General features: G+C 37.9%; 4 protein-coding genes across 4 annotated transcripts; 1 reads left to right on the top strand and 3 right to left on the bottom strand.

Annotated features, from left to right (window-relative positions):
• Positions 1–3,928: 3,928 nt before the first annotated feature.
• Positions 3,929–7,276, bottom strand: LOC147855038 (pentatricopeptide repeat-containing protein At3g16610-like). Its single transcript, XM_087331760.1, has one exon. It carries the CDS (start codon positions 6,981–6,983, stop codon positions 4,395–4,397), a length of 2,589 nt encoding a protein of 862 aa, XP_087187886.1. The 5' UTR covers positions 6,984–7,276; the 3' UTR covers positions 3,929–4,394.
• A 2,325-nt stretch (positions 7,277–9,601) lies between these two features.
• On the bottom strand, positions 9,602–11,620 carry LOC147855037 (pentatricopeptide repeat-containing protein At3g09040, mitochondrial-like). Its single transcript, XM_087331005.1, has one exon. It carries the CDS (start codon positions 11,618–11,620, stop codon positions 9,602–9,604), a length of 2,019 nt encoding a protein of 672 aa, XP_087187131.1.
• A 1,420-nt stretch (positions 11,621–13,040) lies between these two features.
• On the top strand, positions 13,041–17,452 carry LOC147855036 (pentatricopeptide repeat-containing protein At5g27110-like). Its single transcript, XM_087331021.1, has one exon. It carries the CDS (start codon positions 13,156–13,158, stop codon positions 16,687–16,689), a length of 3,534 nt encoding a protein of 1,177 aa, XP_087187147.1. The 5' UTR covers positions 13,041–13,155; the 3' UTR covers positions 16,690–17,452.
• A 640-nt stretch (positions 17,453–18,092) lies between these two features.
• Positions 18,093–21,915, bottom strand: LOC147855035 (uncharacterized). Its single transcript, XM_087331023.1, has 5 exons — positions 21,647–21,915; positions 21,021–21,071; positions 20,759–20,869; positions 18,656–18,730; positions 18,093–18,546 (listed from the first exon to the last, which is right to left on the bottom strand). The coding sequence occupies exons 1-5, from the start codon at positions 21,878–21,880 to the stop codon at positions 18,478–18,480; spliced, it is 540 nt and encodes a 179-aa protein (XP_087187149.1). The 5' UTR covers positions 21,881–21,915; the 3' UTR covers positions 18,093–18,477.
• Positions 21,916–23,320: the final 1,405 nt, after the last annotated feature.

Raw genomic sequence — 23,320 nt, 5'->3', positions numbered from 1 at the left:
TTAGGTCCACTAATCCACGGGCTGTTGAATCATGATTCTCTCTTCTCTCTCTAATTCATTTGGTGTGGGAATATAATGAATGAATATAATTGGGGTTTCTTTTTCATGCTGTAATATCTTCTTATTGGAGGAACCGTTCTTGCTTGCTGATAAGAGGCTTCTTCTTCCCCCAATTCCATGTCTAGATCATGTGGGTTAATGACCTGTAAATCAACATTATTATCAACAATGTTTGGTTGCTCATTTTCAACCACATTGGGCTGTTGCAAGAGATCAATTTGGGCATTGCTTGGCTACTCTACATCTCTGTTTGGAGCACGTTGTTGCTGATGCAAAACCTGCACATTACATCCATGAGGTTGGGTTAGTCGATCACCTTCAAACACAACATTTTGGAGCAATGGTAACAAAGTATCAAATGCATCTAGTTGATCTAGAACTGGTTCTTTGGAGCAATCCACAAGTGGTTGAGTTGCATTTTCAGCAAATATCACATCTCGACTGATGATGTTCTTACTAGTAGTGGGCTGAAACAACCAATAACCTTTGCTTTCTATAGCCAACAAAGATGCATTTTGTTGCTTTGTCTTGAAGCTTATGGTGCTGTTGTGGTGGCACAAATGCATAAGCCAACAACATTTGGCTTGTGACCAATCCAAGCCTCATTGTGGGGCATCTATTTAAAACATAGTTTGCACACATTACAACTTCCAACCAAAACTTATGAGGTAGCTTCTTACTGTTGAGCATGCATCTTGCCATCTCCATGAGAGATATATTCTTTCTCTTAGCCAAACCATTTTGTTGTGGTGAGTATGGAGTGGTGCATTGATGGATAATACCTCTGTCCTTCAAGAAAGCATTGAACTCTTGAGACATGTACTGACCCCCTCTATCAGTGCGAAGAGTAATGAATTTGTGACCACTAAGATTTTTAGCAAGGTGTAATAATTCTTTGAAGCATGAAAATACATTGGATTTCTCCTTCAAAGGATATACCCAAGTGTGTTGGGTAGCATCATCAATGAAAGTAAGAAAATAAAGATAACCTCCAATTGATGTTCTCATTGAGCTGCGTACATCACTATGTACAAGTTGAAGCTTGTGTGTTGACAAAACATTTGCATCTTTTGGAAATGGAAACATGTGCATCTTTCCTAGAATACAACCCTCACAAACATGATTAGATGGTACATGAATGAAAGGAAGATTGCATACCATATCATGCTTGCTAAGCCGTGCAAGGCTGCTGAAATTTAAATGACCGAACCGGTGATGTCATAGTTTAGAATTGCTGTCTTTGGGCATCCATTGCTAATGCATTTTGGTCATCAAATTTTTGATATATGTCAAGCTTGTAAAGGTTTTTGAACAAACTACCTGTTATGACAATGATATCACACTTTGTACGATCATGTATTGTGCATTTGTTATAGAGAAAATGGACAGGGTATCCATGCATAGCAATGGCAGAAACAGAAAGAAGGTTTTCCTTTATGCTAGGGACATAGAGAACATTATTCAAGGTGACCAATGCCTTTTAGGATGTAAGAAGCATTATTGGCACTGGTAACGATGCTTGCCTTATGACAAGCATCTTCAAGTGTGGCAAAGAGTTTTTGCAAGAAGTTATGTGTTTAGAAGCGCCGCTATCAAATACCAAGCATCTGTAGACTCACTGATAAACATACATCATCCTTTGAGGGAGCATACATTGATTGTATCGAGAATGCCCACTAATGTTGAGCAATGTGTGCTTCTACCTTTGCACTAGTAGAGGTGGTAACATTAAGACCAGATTGTTTTTTCTTCTCTTCACTAGCTTTCCTTTTTCGACATTTGCTAATGTCGTGGTCTGGTTTACAACAATAATTGCACCTTTTCTTCTTCTTCTCATAATGGAAAGTCGAGGCATCATTGCATTTTGAAGGAAGGTTATTTTGTTTTCGTCCTTGTTGGCCTTTGAACTTGGAAGAGGTAACAAAAGCTTGATCACCACTATTAAGAACATCTCGGTTTGTTCGAGATTGAGATTCTTGTAAGAGAAGGGAGATTAGCTCATCAAAGTTGAAGCGCTCTTTGCCTCTTGTAAGAAGCCTTATGGTTGTGGCAAAGCCTTGATATGAATCCGGAAGCATGGCAAGAACTTTAGAAACTAACTGCTTACCTGAAATCACTTCATCAATGTTGAGTAGTTCCTTGGAAGTCCTTGATTTTTGTTAAGAATGCGTCCATGGATTCACCTTCTTGCATCCTTGTCTCTTCAAGTTGCTAGTTAAGCATAACAACTCTTGCTTCATTCCTTTGAGCATATAGGTTCTTTAACACATCCCAAACACTTTTTGAGGATGTGCAAGATCGGATATGTGGAACAATGTGTCCTTTGACCGATAATGCAATGAGAGCATAGGATTGAGCATCCTTACCATTCCACTTAAGTTGTGAAGAAGTGGACTGTTGAGTGGAGCTTGAAGCATTGTTTGCGTCAATTGTTCCTGAAGGGGAGGGAGAGTTTGGAGAAGAACTTGAAGCTGGACATTCATTGGATTTGATTACAATGTCCCATAGTTGCTTTGCTACCAGTATATGTCTCATCATGTACGCCCACATATGATAGTACCATCCAACTTGTCTTCAACATTAAGCATACAAAAAATATTAGTTTGCTCAACCATTGCAAAAGTAAGAAATATGGATGAGATATTGCAGTACTTCGTAGTTATATTCACCAAAATGTACTAAAACAATATAATATTGAAGAAATAGATGAGAAATAAGAGTTACTCTACTGTGTTAAAAAGTTATTTTGTTGTGGTAAAAACGAGTTGTTGTAGTTGTTGTGGAGTCATGGTTTGAGACTGCTACAAAACTTGTTTTGACTGTACCTCCAAAACTAAAAATCCATTTGGGTGTGCAAGTAGTCAAAAGAATCAACTTGTAATCTACTTTTTGAAAATGTGAAAATACGGAGAGATCACCTTTGCTGCAATTTTTTGTTCGAACTTTCGTTGCTGTAGATGGAGAGGTTTGATATCTTCTTAGATGGGAATAGATAAATAAGAAGCTCTTTGTATGCTTATTTGGATGAATAGGATAGAGAAAGTAACCTAAACTTGCTCTGATACCATTTGTAGAAAATGCAGTGATCTTAGACTAACTCTCACACAACGAGATCACTTAGAAGACTTAAGGAAATATCAGTAGATTATGAAAAACGAGCACTAATTACAAAGATGTAGAATGGTTTATATAACCAGTATCTACAGGTAGATGAAAACCTAAGAGTCACTTAATTGGGTTCACACTATTCTAACTATATTCACACCTAACAATTACTTAACTAGGTTCATACTATTCTAAGTATGTTCACACCCAACAGCTACTTAACTAGGTTCACACTATTATAACTATGTTCACACCAAAGTTTTCATAGGAAACACATGAAGTGTAACAATCTTCCAATGAAGTGAAAAGTTCCCATGATTGGCATGTAGGGGTATGACAAATTGGCAACAAGCTCTAGAATGGAAGAATGGTTAAACGTAGAAGTTATTCAAATAACCGGGAAAAAATGGCAACAAGCTATGGAATGGAAGAATGGTTCAACGTAGAAGTTATTCAAATAACTATCTAGTTAGATAGAAACAATTTTTTTGAATTAGGATCAAGAAAAAAAATGTAAAAAAATGGCTGACAATGATTTGGCATCCATGAATGGACAAGTGTTGTGCATATGGTAATGGCAGGATGAGAAGTTGGTTGCATTCAGGCAGGATGAGATTTCATTTTGGGATATGGAACATTCTAACTCAGCAGAATATTATCCTTTGCAATTGAAGTGCATCACCAGATTGTAATAAGTTTTAGACGTATTATAAGTGACTTTGTCTCATCAGAATGTTTATAACTTTTGATTGTTTCATTCACAACCCTTTTCCCATAATTTTGTGCACCTTCATTGTTGAATCTTCTTGCCCTATCTTTTAGTGACTTGTGTTTTAAGTAATGGGTTGTAATCTCTCGCTAGGTATTTGATTTCACTTATGTGCTCACACCACAAGAAACTTCATAGAGGCAGGAATTAAGAATCACCACAATCTCAGTCCACTTCCTAGAGTAGCTGCTGACAGGCAATGTGCCCCAACTGCAGAGAAATTTACAAGAAGCAATACACACACTAACATGTAAGTGGGAGTATTCTCTGCCACTTATAGAGTTTGCTTGCTTTGAAGAAGTTTAGTGCACTCATGTTGACATATGGAGATTGACCATTCTGTTCGTCACATGGAGAACTATACTATCATCAACAAAACCTCAAAAATCATATCCATTGCATCACATTGTTGCTATGACAATAATTACAAACTCAAGAGCACAAACCTTGTTGTGAGTTCTCAACCTACACACAAAATCCTCAGGCATTCAACTTTCCTTGCCTCCTCCCACATGTGAGCATGGGCATATATGTTAAACATGGAGATGTATGGCACGTGATGTCTAGGGTCTAGTGCGGTTGCACATTGAAAAGCAATAGTGCCAAGCTCCATAAAACTACCCTTTTGGCAAGTACCAAGTATAGTGTTCCATGTGACCACATTGGGTTGGAAAGGCATCTTCTCCAGTATATTCATGGCTTCCTCTACTTGTCCCGCACGAGTCAACATATCAATTAGGCAATTGTGGAGTTCGATAGTTTGAACAGACCCAAATAGCTCATTCACAGCCATAAGGACCCGAGTGCCATACTCCACAAAACCTGCGTGACTAAATACAGTGGCAATATTCAATAAGGTTATGACATCTGGCTTTATACCACGCTTCATCATTCTCTCAAATATCCACAACACAGTTTCAGTAATTCCTTGGCAGGCATATCCTGTCATTAGTGTGGTCCATAAAACTACATTCTGGAGTGCATTCTCATCAAGCAATTCCCAAGCGTCTTCAAGTGAACCACATTTAGAATACATATCGACCAAACTGCTTGTGATAGAAACATCTACATCCATACCTCTTTTCGCAATGTTAACATGCATCTCTTGCCCCTTGCATAATGCTCCAACATTTCCACATGCTTTTAAGACCCTAACTACAGATACAGAATCCATAATGAGGCTTTTTGGTATTTTTTCGAAGGAATCAAGTACATTTTCATCGAGACCTACGTCCATATACCCATTCATTAGCGCAGTCCATGGAGCTAAGTTCTCCAGTGATGCGCCATTGAACACTACCAATCCCTCTTCAAATAAACCGCATTTCATATACATGTGTATAAGTGTGGTATCAATTGTGTAGTCTTTCTCATACCCTTGTTTCACAATATTCGAATGCATGTTGTACCCCATCCCTTTTGCACCCAAACTACTACAAGCTTTCAAGCCACAAGTGAATGACACAACATCCAGTGTCATGCCATCAAATTCCATTGCTTCCAAACAGTTCAATGCTTCCCTACAAAGCCCGTTTTCAATATACCCGGAAATAAGTGCAGTCCATGTGATGCTGTTTCGCTCTGACAGTTTTTCAAATATTACCCACGATTCAGGAAAAAGGGCACATTTAGCATACATATCAACCAATAGATTTCCGATGAAAGAATCATTATCAAATCCTCTTTTGACAACGTGTGAATGTACTCTCCGACCATCTTCTATGAATCTTCCAGTGCCACATGCTTTTAAGCTGTATACACATGTAATAGAATCTACACTTATGCCCTCTATATGCATCTTTTCAATACAATGGAGTGCATCCTCTACAAACCCCAGCTCTATGTAGGATGAAATTAAAGAGTTCCAAGCAACAATATCTTGCATAGCCATTTCATCGAATACTTCTTGTGCTTCCATGACTGATGCACATTTGCTGTATGCATCAACCAACATGCTGCCAACATAAGGATCATTTTCAAATTCTTCCTTCACAATCTCACCATGGATTTCTCGAACTTTATCTATAACTCTATTACAGGAACATGCTTTCAATCCACAACCATATGTGATGGCATTCGGCATTTGCCCATCTCGTCGCATCTGATCCAAACAGCTCAAAGCTTCCTCCCCGAGGCCAATTTCGGAATAACCTGAAATTAATGCAGTCCAGGCAATTGGATCTCGAAAAGGAAGCTGATGAAATACTTTCTCTGCCTCTGATAGAGACTGACATTTACTATACATACAAACCAATGCACTATCTGTATAACAATCTCTTTCAAAACCTTGCTTAACAACATCATTGTGTGCTTTGTGACCCCTTTCAAGGTCTTCTATACTACCACATCCCTTCAATATGGAAAGAAAAGTGATGGCATTGGGAGAGACACCCTCGATTCGCATCTTTTCTATACAGTCAAATGCATCATCTAGAAGTCTATACTGAACATATGCTGTGATAACAGCAGTCCAAACAACAACATCTCTACCTTCCAACTTGCCAAGCAATTCCTTCACCACGAAGAATGAACCACTTGTTGCATACATGTCTATTAACACACTGCCAACAAAAGGGTCTTTCTCTACTCCCATGCTCACAATCTCTTGATACAATTCTTGACCTCTTACCACATCTTTCAATATCACACATGCTTTTAATAGGCTTTGAAGCATATACTTACTAGGGCATACTACATTGTCTTCTTGCATTTTCTTATATAGTTCAAAGGCATTTTCAGGATCATCAATCTCAATGAATTTGTACATAAGAGAAGCCCATGATTGCTCATTCCGATAACCAAGTTTTAGAAAGACTCTTTGAGCATCGAGTAAACAACCACAATGTACCAACATTGAAACAAGATAGTTACCAAGGATTTCATGGCACTCTAGACCATGTATGCATAACAAAGTATGTACATGTTTTGCAAAGGATAGATGTCCTTCTTTTCGGGTTACTTGCAAAGTGGAAATCAAACTCTCTACAGAAGGAAACAAGGAATGTGCTCCGTTCAATCTTGACAAAATGAAACCCTTTTCTCTTTTCATTCAATGCTGTTCAAGACATGGTCTAATTCTAAAAAAGGAATGGTACCTCATGGCGATGATTCCGGTCAGAAAATTAACCTCGTGTTGGATGGAAGATAGTCATAATCTATATATGTACAGTCTTGGTAGCTTTCCATTTTTGTTGTCATGGGAATAGTTAGTTATAGTTGTATGCGAGGAGACTAGGGTTTTACTCTGTTTCCATTCCATCCAACATATTTGTACCAAAAAGAGCTGGTCTCATTTCCGTACATTTGGTATCACTGAAGAATAAATGGGAAATTTACCAAAATACCCTCAAGCTTTCATAGAAAAAAATATAAGGTTGTCTTTCTTGAGATAACCCTTACCTGAGTTTTCTATTAAGCATTCTGTAGTGCCCTTTTGTATTTGCTTCAATTCCCAGTTGTAGGTATTGGACAGACACAAATTACGATGATTGCCCAAAAGATATTGAAGATTTTAAGAATATGGAGGGAGAGCAAATAAATCTTCTTCAGTCATCGGAACCCGAAGGATATATAGTAGTCTTTATGGTGTTACTCGAAAAAACTAATGTTTCTATTAACAAGGATGCATTCCAACTTGCATAACTAATGTTTGTGCACGCATGGAAGCATTTTGACTTGCATATGTTCTACCTAATGAAGTTTAAAGTGTGTGCCCACAATGAGGAAAGATGGTCGCAAGGAAAGTGTTCGGAAAAAATTTCATGTCATGAGTGTACACATGACTATATTTATTAGAATCTAATCTTGCATATTCATATATATATATATGAATATGAAGCTTTAGACATAACCCCCCTACTTTTCCTAGTGTTCCCTTATATTTTCCTACTCTCTAAAATAATATTGGAAATAAATCCTTAATACTTGTTCTTATCAAAGAGAGTGAGGTGATGATATATTGATGTCTACTAGGAGGCAACATGACTCATGGTACCAAAATCCTGTACAAAACAATCGATACTAAATTGAAAATTGAAATGAAAAACTAAGCTTGTTTGAGGAACAGAAAGTATTAACTTCTTCTAAGACCAAATTTGGCCCATGAGACAATTGGCTACAACAAAATGGGATGTGTACTCAATCATCAAAAAATACAAATAAATGCTAGTAGTTTAGTTGGTGAGGTTGAATAGTGGAATTAGAAGGTTGTAGATTAAACCGCTATGTATATTCAAAAGTGGTATATAGTTAAATAGTGCATACGTGAGATTTGAAACTGAATGCATGGGTTAGTAACATACTAACTTCCAACTAAAGTATAACCCTAAGATGAAGAAATGATGGAGAGAGATGTGTGTGTATCTTAAGACGGAAGTATGATGGGAGGAATCATCACCATAACCATAAGGTATAAAGTTTAATAAAAACCTAAAATGAATGGGTACAGAATATCATAATTTATTCCAATAAGTTCTCATGTGGTAACTCGTGAAATAGTTGATTCCACAAGTAGTTATGTGTAGGCACTCAAGTTGATTACATCAGACAGCTAAAATTAACTACGGAAATCCTAGTCACAGTTAAATTCTAATGGGATCAATTTAGCACATAAAATAGTGGTTCCACCATATTTAGCATGCTTAATTAGGAACCGAATTTCACAATAAATTTATGTGTATCATATCATCATCAGCATCATTGTTGTGAAAGTGTCTTCGCACATTCAAGATTCAACAGCAGAGCCTTCACTAAAGGCAAGCCTAGGCAACACAAGCAACCTCACTGCATTGTTTTATGATGTTATGAGTAAATCTTGATAGCTTGCTTACCATGCAATCAAATGGTCACTCATCCATGGCTAGAGATGAAGGCCCATGTGGCTCACGTGCATATTGGAGACACATTGGACACATTTCGGGTATGGGACAAAATGCCGATTCTGTGTCTTCTGTTTCTTTGTGGGGGTTTATGGTTGCTCTTTGTAAACAGTAGGCAAGGGGTCATAGTTGAAATCCAGACCTGTTGTTTACAGTTCTAGCCCAATTGATGTGGTCATACCTCAATGGTACTACACCATATCGTCTCAGAACTCCAATGTTAATGGCCATCCCATGTTGAGTTTAAAGTGATCTCAACTGGGAAGGAAAATTTATGCAACTCACCGACAATATTAGCCCAACATGATTATCCAGCATCATCCTCTTCAAAACATGTTAACCAATATGCACCCAGAATTCCTTCACGATACTTAATTATGAGAACTTTCCATATTAATAATGACACTCAACAAAATGCATTATGCAACATATTTGACCTCAACCTTCCTCATTTCCGTGCTTTTCCACATTCAATATGAGCAATATCTCAACGTTTCAATTACTATGGACACATTGTGTTTATGGTAATATATACTGGTGTGCCATAGTATTTGCCAAAGTAAGTATAGTGGTCCTCATCTTCAAATTCATCATCTGCCATGACAATGTACAAATATTCGGTGGTTATTGTACTATTCTTGAAATAGGTTATTCCACATGTCGTCCCACTTATTGTTAATACATTGACTTTGGGACAGTTATTACTGATTGGTATAAATAAATATTTCTTACTGCTTACATTGATCCAGAATCAATATCCAGGTGCCTTGAGAGTTATTTGCTTCATTTTCTACTTTCCAAGCTTTAGACCAGCAGCTGCATATATGTTTGCCATACATAGATATGCTGCTGGACACTTCCTGTCCAACTCTGATGACTGCTCAAAGACCCATAGCCCAAATTCCACATTTGCCCATTTGCAACAAGCACCCAAGAGAGCCAACCAAAGTGGAAGACGATCTAAATATGGCAACTTCTCGACAACAATTAGAGCTTTGTCAAAGTGTCCGGCTCGACCTAAAAGATCCACCATGCAAATGTGATGTTCTAATGTTGGCATGGATTTATGGATAGCGTCCATTTTCTCAAAAACCATTTGTCCTTGCTCTACAAGGCCAGAGTGGCTACAAGCATTGAGAACAACAAGTATGGAAACCACATCTGGAATAACATTTTGATCCATCATTTTGTTAAGTAAACTCAATACTTTTTCGGCCTCACCCATCTGGGCATGGCCTGCCATCAATGCAGTCCATGATGTGGCATTTTGTATTGGAAGTTCATTAAACACCTCTTGGGCTTTTTTAAGGTTACCACATTTTCCATACATATCCACCAACGCCGTTCCGAGCACAATATCTTTTTCCAATAAAGATTGCTTCCTCACCTCCTCATGTATCTCATCTCCCAGCTTAAGAGATCCTATGCTTCCACAAGCTTTCAAAATACATATAAATGTGATGACATCCGGACAGAAACCTTCATTCTGCATTTGATTAAAGCAAAAAATAGCTTTCTCAGACAACCCATGCTGATTATACCCAGCCATCAACGCAGTCCAAATCTCAACACTTTTTATTGGAAGTTCATCGAATACTTTTTGTGCTTTTTCGAGTGCGCCACATTTAGCATACATATCCACCAATGCTATTTGAAGCACATCATCTTTTTTCAACAAGCCTTCCTTCTTGGCTTGCAAATATATATTTTCTCCTAACTCCAAAGTTCCTATATTTCCACAAGCTTTTAAAATGGAAATTAAGGCAACTACACTTGGTGAGATGCCCTCTTTTAACATCTTTTGGAAGCAGAGTACAGCTTTATGACCAAAGCCATGTTGAGAATATCCTGAAATCAATGCAGTCCAAGATTCCGCATTCCGTATTGGGAGCTTGTCACATATCTCTTGTGCCTCTTCAAGCATGCCACATTTTGCATACATGTCTACGAGTGTAGTGCCAAGAACGATGTTTTTCTCCACTAACCCCTGCCTATCAGCCTCTTCATGTATCTTTTTCCCAATCTTGAGACACCCAATATTTCCACATGCTCTCAAAATACAAATAAACGTGATGGCATCTGGTGAGAGACCCTCAAGTTGCATCCTCCTAAAGCAATCTATAGCCTCATCGCCAAGTCCATATTTGATATATCCAGAGATCAGTGTATTCCAAGATGCAACGTTTCTTACTGGGAGATTATCAAATACCTCCCGAGCAGTTTCCAACGAGCCACACTTAGCATACATGTCAACCAAAGCATTTCCAAGCTCGATATTTTGTCCCAGAAAAACTCTCTCAATTTGAGCATGTATTTCTTCTCCCATATTCACACATTCTATACCATTTCTACGACTAATGCCATGATCATTATTACTACCACCACCACAAGCCTTTAGGAGGCACATATAGGTTATTGCATTTGGGGACACACCTTCATTTTGCATCCTTCTAAAGCATACAATAGCTTTATCAATAAGTTTATGTTCAGTATATCCTGAAATGAGACAATTCCAAGATACAACATTCCGTAGAGGAATCCCATCAAATATTTTGAGTGCTTCACTAAGATCACCACACTTGGCATACAAACTAAGAAGGGCATTATTGATACATATGTCCTCTGAGAGGCAGGAATTTTGAAGTATATCATTATGCAATATTCTAGCTTTGTGAAGATCCTTCTCTTTGGAACAAGACTTTATGGAGTCGAGAAGGGTATGCCGATCTTCGAGTCGCTGTTTGAGATGTATTTCTTCATGAATCTTGCCTCCTCCAAAGGTAGATGGAGACAATAAAGATCCATCCATAACACTATCGACCCAATTGTCTCTGAAAAACAATGAAAAGGCATCTTCCAAGAACAGAATTAGGGTTTCTGCTTATCACTCTGTTTCTCCTCTGTTCCCATCAGAGTAGCTCTTGTTTATTAATCTGCTTTTGCTCCTCTATTTCAGCAATCTACACTATTTCAACGTATGTACATTATTGAGGGTTCATATGAATGAATGATGATAGTAATATTCTATATTCATGTAGACCATGGATACCCCAAGTGTGTGCAAACAATGTGCTGATGTGGCACAATCTCATTGGTGATGCAAAATACGCGCCTGATCGTGTGCCTATTATTGGCGCCAGAATTATAATCAAGTCATTAGATGCTAAAGCATGTTATGCCTTTTTTTTATACATTGCTCAAGCACATTGCGCCTTTTATACATCGGTCACACACCATGCAACATGGATCAATTGCGAGTTAAAAAGTTTTGTTTCTTGTTGGAGTTTGGAGACACATTTGCTTATGAAGATTCAAAAAGAGTAAACCAAATTTATGATGGATCCATAGGCTATCTATCAACGATATCGACTATTGGTAAGCTTGACTTAGTTTTAAGTGATGTTGTTCTCAAACGTGCTCCTTCTTCTCAAACCAAATTTGCGATTGTGTAGGAAATTATCGATCTAGCATGAGATATTGTTACTTTCACTACTACCACTATGTTATAACTATGATGAATTTGATACAAGTCTTGTTACCTCCCCCCCCCCCCCCCCCCCCCCCCACTTTAGGACATCAAATGATAGACACAAAGGGTTGTTCTACATTTGTCATGATTTAACCTTATGACTCCTCTCAGGATCCACAATTGTGAAAAACGTTCCTCCTACTTATATATTTTGCATATATTGGGTGCTTCTTATTGGCACTATATCGGGAGGCAACCAAACTAATGAACCATCTATATAATTCATGTAAAGTTTGAGCATTCTCGTGAACACGATAACTTGGGAACTTTGTGCAGTTGTTACAAGCACTAGTAGGGTTATTGGCAAAAGTTTGTATTGTCATGAATATAAATAACGAAACATTTGTACATATTGTCCACATCCTTTTACTACAATCATAGTACGTAAAATTCGTGTTCGTCTAGCATAACATTCGTTTTCCTACGTTGGAAAACGAACGAGAATGTTATTCAAACATTCTTGTGTTGTTTTTTTTGTTTTTTTCTAATTTTTAGGCTTATTTACCTCATAATAAATAGTTAATCCAAAAGTATGGTATTTATCATTCTTTGAGGGTGTTTTTCTTACGTGAATGTTTTAAACATTCGCGAATGCGAATGAACGTATGCTTCATACCATGACTATAATTAACTCTAGGAAATCTTCATGGAGACATTGGGAGCTCTTTGCGTATTTTTCTCTCAAGTCTCTAGGTGACCTCTGCTTTTCTCATCTTCCTTTTGCTCTCCATCTCCACGGAAGCCAAGAAAGAAAAAAAGATCGCTTATTACATGTTTTGGGCTCCGCAGAAAGTGATGAAATTTAGAGCTAGAAGATGCAGTCTTCTGTGTCTCCTCTTCCTCCTCTCAATACTGAAGAGCTTCCCTTTCCACGGAAAAGTCTCGAGAATCCTAAGGCTATGGTAGAGTTGATGAAATCTTGTGGGAGAAGTAAGGACTTGACCAAAGCCAGAAAAATTCACACTTATATTCATGAAAAGAAATTGCATAACAATGATATCCATGTTAATAATGCCCTTATTACTATGTATGCCAAATGCGGTGCCATTCGAGAAGCCAAAAAAGCATTTGATGAAGTTTTGAACCGAAATGTTGTATCATGGAATGCATTGATTTCAGGATATGCCCAAAATGGTATGGTTGCGGAAGCTTTAAATTTTCTTAAAACTATGCAAAATGAGAATATATCCCCGAATTCAGTTACCTTCATTTGCATTTTGAGGTGTTGTAAGTCTCTTCCAATCGGAGAATTTATACATTTTGAGGCGAGAAAACATGGTTTGTTGGATAACGACATCATACTTTGCACAACTTTAGTGGATATGTATGCGAAATTTGGTCTGATGAGGAAAGCACAATATGTATTTGATGGGATTCAAGTGGCAGATGTGGTGGCTTGGAATACACTAATAAATGGATATGCTCAAAATGGCCTGGGCCATGAAGCTTTGAATTGCTTTAGGAAAATGGAAAGCAAGAGTATCTCCCCGAACATAGTTACCTTCATTTGCACTTTGAAAGCTTGTTCAGTCATAGGATCTCTCGACATTGGGGAAGAGATATGTGCCAAAGTTTGTAATCTAGGGCTTCTGGGAAAAGACATTATACTTGATACCACATTGGTAGATATGTATGCTAAATGTGGGGAATTAGCAAGAGCTCAGGAAGTATTTGATGAGCTTCCGAAAAGGAATGTTGTGACCTGGAATGCTTTGATATCTGGATTTATACACCATGGACTTGGTGATAAAGCTCTGAAATGCTACAAGTTAATGCAAGATGAGGGGTGTTCCCCAAATGCGGTCACTTTTATTTGCATTTTGAAAGCTATCAGTAGGATGGGATTACTCGAGATGGGAGAGGAGATACATGCTCATGTTAGTGAGAGGGGTTTATTGCAAAAAGACATTGGGCTCGGCACGACGTTGGTGGACATGTATGTTAAGTGTGGCCTTCTTGGTAAAGCACAAAATGTGTTTAATGAGCTTCCAAAAAGGAATATAGTAACTTGGACTGCCCTGATAACTGGATATGTCCAGCATGGGCTTGTGAATGATGCTCTGGACTGCTTCAGGAAAATGCTTCTTGAAGGCATATTCCCAGATTCAATTACTTTTACTTGCATTTTGAAGGCTTGCAGCACCATTGGATCTCTCCAGATGGGAGAAGAGATACATGCAGAGATTAGCAAGCACGACTCATTGGGAAAAGACATTTTGATTGGCACAGCTTTGGTTGACATGTATTGTAGGTGTTGTGCTATTGAAAAGGCAGAAGAAGTTTTTGATAAACTTTTGGGACGGAATATTGTGACTTGGAACACTCTTATTGGTGGCTATGCTCAGCAAGGACCCGCTGAGAAAGCTCTTCACTGCTTCAGGAAGATGCTTGAGGGGGGCATTTCACCTGATGTGATTACTTTTGTCTGCGTTTTGAAAGCTTGTGGGAACATTGGGTCTATTCAGGTAGGCCAAGAGATACATTCCAAACTCAGCAGGATGGGGTTAATAGAAAAAGATGTTGTGCTTGGAACATCGTTGGTGGACATGTATGCCAAATGCGGTGTCCTAAAAAGTGCACTGGAAGTCTTTGAAGATCTTCAAGTACGGAATGTTGTAACTTGGAATGCATTGATTGCTGGATACACTCAATATGGGGCTGGTGAAGAAGCTCTTAAGTGTTTCAATAAGATGCAAGATGAGGGTATATCCCCAGATGTGGGTACTTTCCTTTGCACCTTAAAAGCTTGTCAAATCATAGGAAAAATTGAGGTGGGAGAAGAGATATATGGTCAGATTCGAAAACATGGATTACTAGAAAAAGATATTGCAGTTGGCACGGCATTGGTGGATATGTATGCTAAACTTGGTGCGTTGGAAAAAGCACAAGAAGTATTCCATGAGCTTCCACTTAGGGATGTTTCATCGTGGACTGCTCTAATCTCTGGGTATGTAGAGCATGGTTTTGATGATTTAGCCCTCAGTTGTTTCAAGCTTATGCGAAATGAAGGCTTATCTCCAGATGCAGTAACCTTTACCTGTGTTTTAAAAGCGTGTGGCAACAAAGGATCCCTTGAGATTGGAGAAGAGATATATGCTGAAGTCCAGAAGCAAGGCTTATTAGCAAAGAACATGGTTCTCAGCAATGCATTACTAGATATGTATGTCAAGTGTGGCTCATTAGCAAGAGCACAAGAAACATTTGAAGCACTACCAGTAAAGAATGTTATTTCTTGGACTGTGTTGATAATGGGTTATGCTCAACAAGGGTTTGGTGACAAGGCCATGACGTTTTTCCAACAGATGGTAAATGATGGTCTTTCCCCAGATGGAGTCACATTTATTTGCATTTTGAAAGCCTGTGGAAGTCACGGATTGGTAGATATGGGGAGAGAGATACATGCATCTGCCAATAGACTGGGTTTATTAGAGAAGGATGTTGTTCTAAGCACCGCATTGTTGGACATGTATGCCAAATGTGGTAGATTCGAGGAAGCACAAGACATACTCAACAAGCTTCTGATACGAAACACCACAACATGGAATACATTGATTGCAGGATATGCTCAACATGGGCTTGATGATGAAGTTGTGAAATTATTCCATGTAATGTGTGGAGAGGGGTTCTCTCCTGATGCAATTACCTTTATTTTAGTTTTAAAATCTTGTGCCAACATGGGGCTTCTAGATATTGGTGAAGAAATCCATAAGGAGGTGTGCCGAAGGGGGGGTTTAGTACAAGAAAAGGATATAGATATTGCACTTGGCACTGCATTGGTGGATATGTATGCCAAGTGTGGACTGCTTAGGAAAGCACAAGGAGTGTTTAATGAGATTCCTCTGCCAAATCTTGCTTGTTGGACTGCACTTATGGCCGGTTATGCACAGTTCGGTGAGGCCCAGATGGTTTCAGTCTTGTTCAGACAACTAACTGTCCAAGGTGTCTTACCAGATTCAGTAACTTTCCTCGTCCTTTTGAGTGCATGTAGTCATAGAGGCCTCCTAGACGAGGGCCAAATGATCTTCAATGACATGTGTTCAATATACTCTATCACTCCAACTTATGAACACTACAATTGTATGGTCGATCTCTTTGGGCGTGCTGGATGCTTTGTCGAAGCCGTGCTTATGATTGAATCAGTACCTTGTTCTGATCAGCTACCTTTGTGGTCAACTCTTTTGGGCGCCTGTTGCAAGTGGGTAAACGTGGATCTTGGGAGATGGGCATTCAACCGATCAATACAATTGGACGAGAAGTGTGCTGCCACGTATGTGTGTCTCAGAAATATCCTTGCATTTGCTGCTTTTCAAGTGGAAGTGGAAACTAGAGGAAAATTACTAAGAGAGTGAGGTGCAAATGCCAGTAGAGATTAACAAACAGAGGTGTTAATAGAGAAGACCATACTTCTTGGAAATGCACTCGTGGCTTTGTATGAAGTGTAGGGTGTTTGGTAAAGTACAAGAGATACTGGATAAAATTCCTGTTCATGATGTTATATCATGGAGTGCACAGATTGCTGTGCGTATGGCTTGGTTATGAGGCCATAAAATGTATTCAGCTAATGTATTTCACCAAACACAAAGTATCTCTCTTTCTGATTTAAAAACTTGTTGGGCCATATAAATATGAGAGAAGAGGGTCATGCTTGAGTCAGCAAAAAGAAACTTTGAAATGTTTCACATAATTGGGAAATGAGGGATGCAGTTCTCTTTGTTTGCATCTTGGAATATTGTGGAAGCATAAGTTCCCTCGACCTTGGAAAGTGAACCATGCCAGAGTTCTGCATGAATGCGAATGGGTTCTTGAAAAAAGAGCTTGTTCCAGATTTGTTAGACATGTATACAAAATGTGGTATGATGGAAAAAGAATAATGACTAGTTGATAAGCTTCCATTATGGAGTGTTGTATCCTGGAATGCATTGATTACAAGTTATTCACAGCATGTGCTGCAGTAGTTTGACATTGAGCTGTTTCAAAAAAATGAGGGATCAGGGGATGTGCTCTGGATCCAGTGAATACATTGAATATGCTTGTGGTAGTGTAAAATAGCTTGATCAGATGATGCACATGCCGAGTTTAAATGGTAAAACTTGGGAACATGTGTTTGGACAATCAATACAATTGGATGAATGTGCATTTGTCGTTTCTTTTCAATGTGAAGGGCAATTTTCAAAGTAAGATATACAAAGTAAGATATTTGTCGAAAATTAGCACAAGGAGCATATATATCCCCTAGATATTGATAAGAAACAGAGGGATTATAGCTATCACAATCTGATTTGTTTTACAACTCCACTGCCATTTGTGCAACAGACATGAATCAACGTGCTTTCAAAAGTTATCATCAATAAATAACTACTCATGTTCTCATTCACCTTTGTAGGTTTCTAGCTTTTGGTTACTTAGCATGCACAAAGACAATTCTTATAGTTGATCATGTGATTTCATGTTCACAGAAAGATGGTTTCGTTTATTTATATTAAATTTATGAAGTAAAGACAAGAAGCTTCAATTTATGATACACTATAGATGGGCATCGCTTAATACAATACCCTTGGAAGAGGTGTTACTTGAAAGAGAATATCCATATGGATGTTCAAAACAATACCCTCTAGGGGCTAGTAACACAAATCAAATGGTAGTCAAGTGTAACGAATTCTTGGGGTTATAACAGAGAAAAGTTTGAGAATTGTAAATTGTGAAGGATAAATGCACATGAAAGATCAATAGTTATTATGCTCGAGCACATATAGAATATAAAGGTAAGGACAAGAGAATTACATTATTTCTAGATTAAAATGTGCAATGGCCCTATGCCACTTCAAATACACATGTGGAGGTGATCTATAAATAGAAACCTCTTTGTCATACACAGATAATTATGTAAATTATCATATTTGATTGATGATCATTATTTTGTAGCTTATTGGTATAAAATAAATAATACTTTATAAGTTGGAGGTACATCGTTCAAATCACATTTTGTACATCATATCAGTTTTATGATTTTGTGTCAACATTCATTTTAAATCATGATTTAGCGAAGGAACAAAGGCTAGAGAATCAACCTAGTACTAGTTAGAAATGTATGGTGATTAAAAATGTATGATGTACACCATTCCATTCATTCCCATGTCCTACACAGCTGATAGATCCGTTTTATCAACCTTCCTAAAGATTGCACACAGTCTGGAAGGGTTGAAAATCTGCACCCATGGGAAAGCCAAGCAATTACTTCCAAAGAATCAATGATTACCACTTGATAACAGCCCGCAAATAATGTATAGAAACCAATTGTTATAACAATAAACTTACTTTAGCTCGAAACATAAAATTTGGAGGCACATTTACAATGGCATAATCTGGGTTGCCGAAGTACTTTTCGAATTCCTGACATGTAAGAATACAAATATATACACACTAAATATTTGAAACAATCATGTGTATTGAATTCAAATGCCACAAAGTAGAAATAAAAGTCTGTACATTTTCAAATTTGATGACATGAAAATAATAGAATTAATTAAACTACACATTCCATGTAAAACTTCTTTCTAATAAGTAAAGTGTGCAAGGCACCAACCATGACATACAGTCTCTTATTTGCCTACTTATTGATGAATCAAGAATTGAAAGATAGGACAGAATTAAACTGGATAGTCTATTAATTTCAATTGGAGTTAAGGCATCTCCATTGGACTCATTCTACCAGCAGGTTTAATTGCACTTCCTGCAACTTTGGCAGCTTTGATGGTAAAATAGAGTTTTGAAGGAAGGAATTATCCATAAAAAGAAAAAGGACTTAATAACTGTGCACTCCACCTATTTCTAGAAAAGGTCAAGTGACAAATCTCAGAAACAAGCATTACTTCTAGACTACGCAAACTCCCTGTCTTCATATAGTTGATTTTGGGTGATCAAAATACGAAATGAGGTTCAATCAATGCCTTGAGATAATTATCAGCGTACAATACTTGTAAACATTTTCTGTTGAAGGCAAGATGGTGAATTACATAAGCACTCTATCAATCTTCTTTATTTCAGATGATAAGAAGCAATATTGTTTTAAGCTTCATCATCAATACTTATCATCTTGAGGACTGGGTTTTCAACAGGGTTGGATCCTGACTGATGGGGAAGCCTTCTGGTGTCAGTACTCCAATGAATACTCTATTACTATATTATGTTTGCAATTGAAATACTAAAACACGTTAGTACTATTGTGAAAATGTATTAATTCGTTACTACCACATTAGTATCGGTACTCTATTAGTATTATGCTGGTAGAATTGTCTATTTAAAATAATAGAGAGGCAGTGCTAATTCAAAGGAGAGACAAAGACTTAATTATCTTAGAATGCGTTTGCAATTCCCTGAACACAACTGGCATCTGAACATAGTGATACAGCACTTTCATGTGTCAAGTGAGAGCATGAAACACCAGGTTTTGGGCCATGGCAATGGAACTTTGATTCTCACAATAGAACATGTCATGATTCATAACAGCCAAATATCTTAACAAGAAACATAACAAATATCCATGAGCCTTAGCACAAAGAAACTAAGCATAGTGATGATAAAACACAAAACCAGAAATGCCTATGTGCAAGGCGAGGCTTGGGCCACAGAAGACATCCATCCAGTGACATAATGGTATACCCTGGGGCCTGACAGATATGTGGAGACATTCCCAACGTTGTTACATCAAGAAGGAAGAAATATGACATCACTCTAGAACATGCTGTATATTTACTACCTCAAAAAAACGTACTTGGATAATGTTTCAAAAATATTCCCGTACTCAAACTACCTCTGCAAGGTTCATATACGCAGTGTTAGTCAGGGCCTAGGATCAGGCCAAAAGGCATAGATCAAAGATGGGTTAATAGTCCTGTACTCGTGATAAATAGAGAGTCTCTTGTTACATAGAAATAAAATGGAAAGATCTACTTCTAGTTTCAATTTCAAAAAAGTAAACACTTCGAGAAAGGTTTGTCACTCATTTCTCCATAAGATTCTTGTATTCCTTGTGAGAGAAATTGGAGCATTTGGACCATGTTTCAGATGAAAAAGAAATAAGATGATAAGTTTAAACATGCCAGAAACAAAACATCTTAATATGGCAGTTCTAAAACGTAGAATACATGTTGAACACTTCAGTATATTATAAACACGAAATGCGCATGATCCACAGCCCTCTCCTCAAATTTAGATCATATCAGATGAACGTTTGGAACTTCAATGTTAAAGGTGACATTGTCCTTTAGAAGACATTATATTACATTTCATTCAGTGGCATTGTATTCCAAGGCTGTATATGATTCAGGGCATAAGCAAAAAAACATAAATTTCTTCATAACACAGCTTGTCACTGACATAAGAAGAAGTATAGTGTTGGAAAACAGCAATTAAATCTACCTGAGGCATGCCATGTGGGGTAGTAACACTCCAAGGAACAGGTTGGAAGAGCTCTCCCGTGAATTCATATCCTGTGGAATCCTCTGTTTTTTGAGCAAATTGCTCTCCTACCTGAATAGAAGAATTCTAGAAGTTTAGGTAAAAGCTGAGAAAAATGCCAATATATTCCAAACGGAGGCAAGAAAAAGTTTCCATACATTAGGCAAAAAAGTTGGAAAAAAACTTCAATATTACAAACAGAGACAAAAAGAAGCATCCAAACCTGGGCACAAAATGTGGATGAATTGAGTAGGCTATGGAGCTGATCTCGACACTGCAAATACAAAAGAGAAATTGGGTAATTGTTTTAAAATCGCCATTAGAAAGAAGCCATGTGAGAAAGAGAATGAAACCTTTAACATTAACCAAAGGCAAAGTGAGCAGAAAAGAAAAGGGATGGGATAATTAAGACCAGAGGTGATGTGAGAACCCAAATGGAAAGGCATCTAATATTAGCATCAGAAGCTATGAGAGAATATGGTAATAAGATCAGAAGCAATGTGAGAAAAAGAAAGAGAAATTATATAGTTTGAAAATGAAGTGATATTAACACCAGCAGGGATCTGAAATGAAATTAGATGCAATGGGATGAAATGAGATAAGATGCAAAGGAACAAAATGGCATGCAATGCAATGCATTGAAATCAGATGACCAAAATGGCCAAATGAATGAGATATTATGGTCTGTACAGAAATGAATAACGACATGAAACTTGAATGTAGCAAGAGAGAGTGAAATCAAATGACAAAAATGGGCAAATGAATGAGATGTTATGGTCTGTAAAGAAATGCATAACGACATGAAACTTGAATGTAGCAAGAGAGAGAGAGAGAGAGAGAGAGACTTACCTCAGGCTTGAGCTCGAAGGAAGAGTCATAAGTATGGACGATTTTGAGGCCCATCCGTGTAGGTGAAGGGGCAGAGCATCTCTTCTGAAGACGAAGTGGAGAGAAAGACATAGGAAACAGGGCATTCTGAGAGGAAGAAACAGATGAAATGGAAGAAGAAGAGGAGGGGATTGTGGTGAGTCCTGCACCCAAGACTACATGAGGGGCCATCATCATGCTCATGCTCATGCTCATCTCCTATTGCTATTGCTATGTATACAGTATTATTACTGATGAATCATGACACTACTCAAATATAGCAAGCAAACTTGTGTTATAAGTTATAACTAATATACATATAACACTCTTTTCCACACAAGACAACAAAGATATATCTAGTAAAATTATGAGATATCTATGGTAGTAAAGTAAGAGATATCGATGGAGTTAATCGAGAGGTCAGAAATTTGGGTTTCGAACCCAAGACATAGTGCTAGTAGACAATAAGGATGACTCTAGGAGAATTCAATCCGAGGACATCAAGCGAGAGCTTAAGCGCTTGCATATATGCGTGTTCATTCATGGCCACATGCATGTGTATGAGGTGTGTCTGTAAATTTGCACATTACGCTTTGTGTTGTGTGTGCACGCTACTCCAAAAACCCAACATGCTTGTTATTCTAGCTAGGAACAAGTTCTTTCCCACACCCAATTGTCAAGTGGAAAAGGGGCCAATAACATTGCTAGTGCAAGTATGTGCTATTGGAAAAAGCATAAAATTGTAGCAAATTTCGTAGAATATTTGCTAGGAACCTCCACTATTGTGTGCCACTCTTGCAGAATTTTATGGCTGGATTTGAGTATGTAATGCTCCTAATCCCTGTGGAAGTTACATTTTTAATTCCATTCATCAAGCCCAACTTTGAGTTTCCCACCTACAACATTGTGACTTCACCTATGCATCAATTCAACCCAACATTGAGCATCACACAAATATGTAAGCTATTGCCAATCACTTTATCCTCCTATGAGTTGAGCTAACAAATTATGACCAGTGCCCTAGTCTCAAGGTCATTCAAAATTTCCCCCCTAAGAAATGTTTAAGGCTAAAGACATTAAACTTCATTGCAATCCTTGACAACCATCTATACACATACTCCTTTTTGAAGCACTCCAAATATAGAAGTATTTTAAGCACATGTTATACAATACTTGGTACTCCAATTTCCAATCATAATTGCAAGTGTTATACATCGTTGTCCTTTGCATGCTTGATCTTAACTTAAATGTGATCAAGAACCAATCATTTGAAAAAGAGATTCAAGTATTTTTTCTTATTTGTTTATACTACTTTAGTATTTTTTTATCTTTGGCTCGCCCGAAGGCTACAACTCACACGAAGTCATGTTTTATTAGCAGTACATAGTCCATCATGGGGTGTACCGAATGGTACGAGTGAGATACATGCACAGGATGACCTCTAGGATATGATGAGACTCACACCACATTCCATCATGCAACTTGTAGACAGGCTACATTTTTACCTTCTTCATCGTCGAAACCGTCACTATCTTCGTTGTCGTCACTTACGAGCACAAACCGCCCTTCACTGTCACCATTTTTGCATCGTCACCACTATCTTCGTCGTCGTCACTTACGGGCACAAACCGCCCTTCACTGTCACCATTTGCATCG

This window comes from Azolla caroliniana, unplaced genomic scaffold, assembly GCF_043228905.1.
Source record: "Azolla caroliniana isolate FFs.n. ecotype wild unplaced genomic scaffold, voAzoCaro1.0.p SCAF_15, whole genome shotgun sequence".
In the NCBI taxonomy this organism is placed as follows: domain Eukaryota; kingdom Viridiplantae; phylum Streptophyta; class Polypodiopsida; order Salviniales; family Salviniaceae; genus Azolla; species Azolla caroliniana.
This window is presented reverse-complemented; position numbering and strand designations above follow the sequence as displayed.

What these genes read in the sequence shown, in the direction of transcription:
- LOC147855036 (XM_087331021.1), top strand. Translation starts at nt 13,156, where the DNA reads ATGCAGTCTTCTGTGTCTCCTCTTCCTCCTCTCAATACTGAAGAGCTT.
- LOC147855035 (XM_087331023.1), bottom strand. Translation starts at nt 21,880, where the DNA reads ATGAGCATGAGCATGAGCATGATGATGGCCCCTCATGTAGTCTTGGGT. An exon ending in CCTTCGAGCTCAAGCCTGAG is followed by an intron (nt 21,072 to 21,646) that starts GTAAGTCTCTCT and finishes TTGTATTTGCAG; the next exon opens with TGTCGAGATCAGCTCCATAG. An exon ending in CATCCACATTTTGTGCCCAG is followed by an intron (nt 20,870 to 21,020) that starts GTTTGGATGCTT and finishes TCTTCTATTCAG; the next exon opens with GTAGGAGAGCAATTTGCTCA.
- LOC147855037 (XM_087331005.1), bottom strand. Translation starts at nt 11,620, where the DNA reads ATGGATGGATCTTTATTGTCTCCATCTACCTTTGGAGGAGGCAAGATT.
- LOC147855038 (XM_087331760.1), bottom strand. Translation starts at nt 6,983, where the DNA reads ATGAAAAGAGAAAAGGGTTTCATTTTGTCAAGATTGAACGGAGCACAT.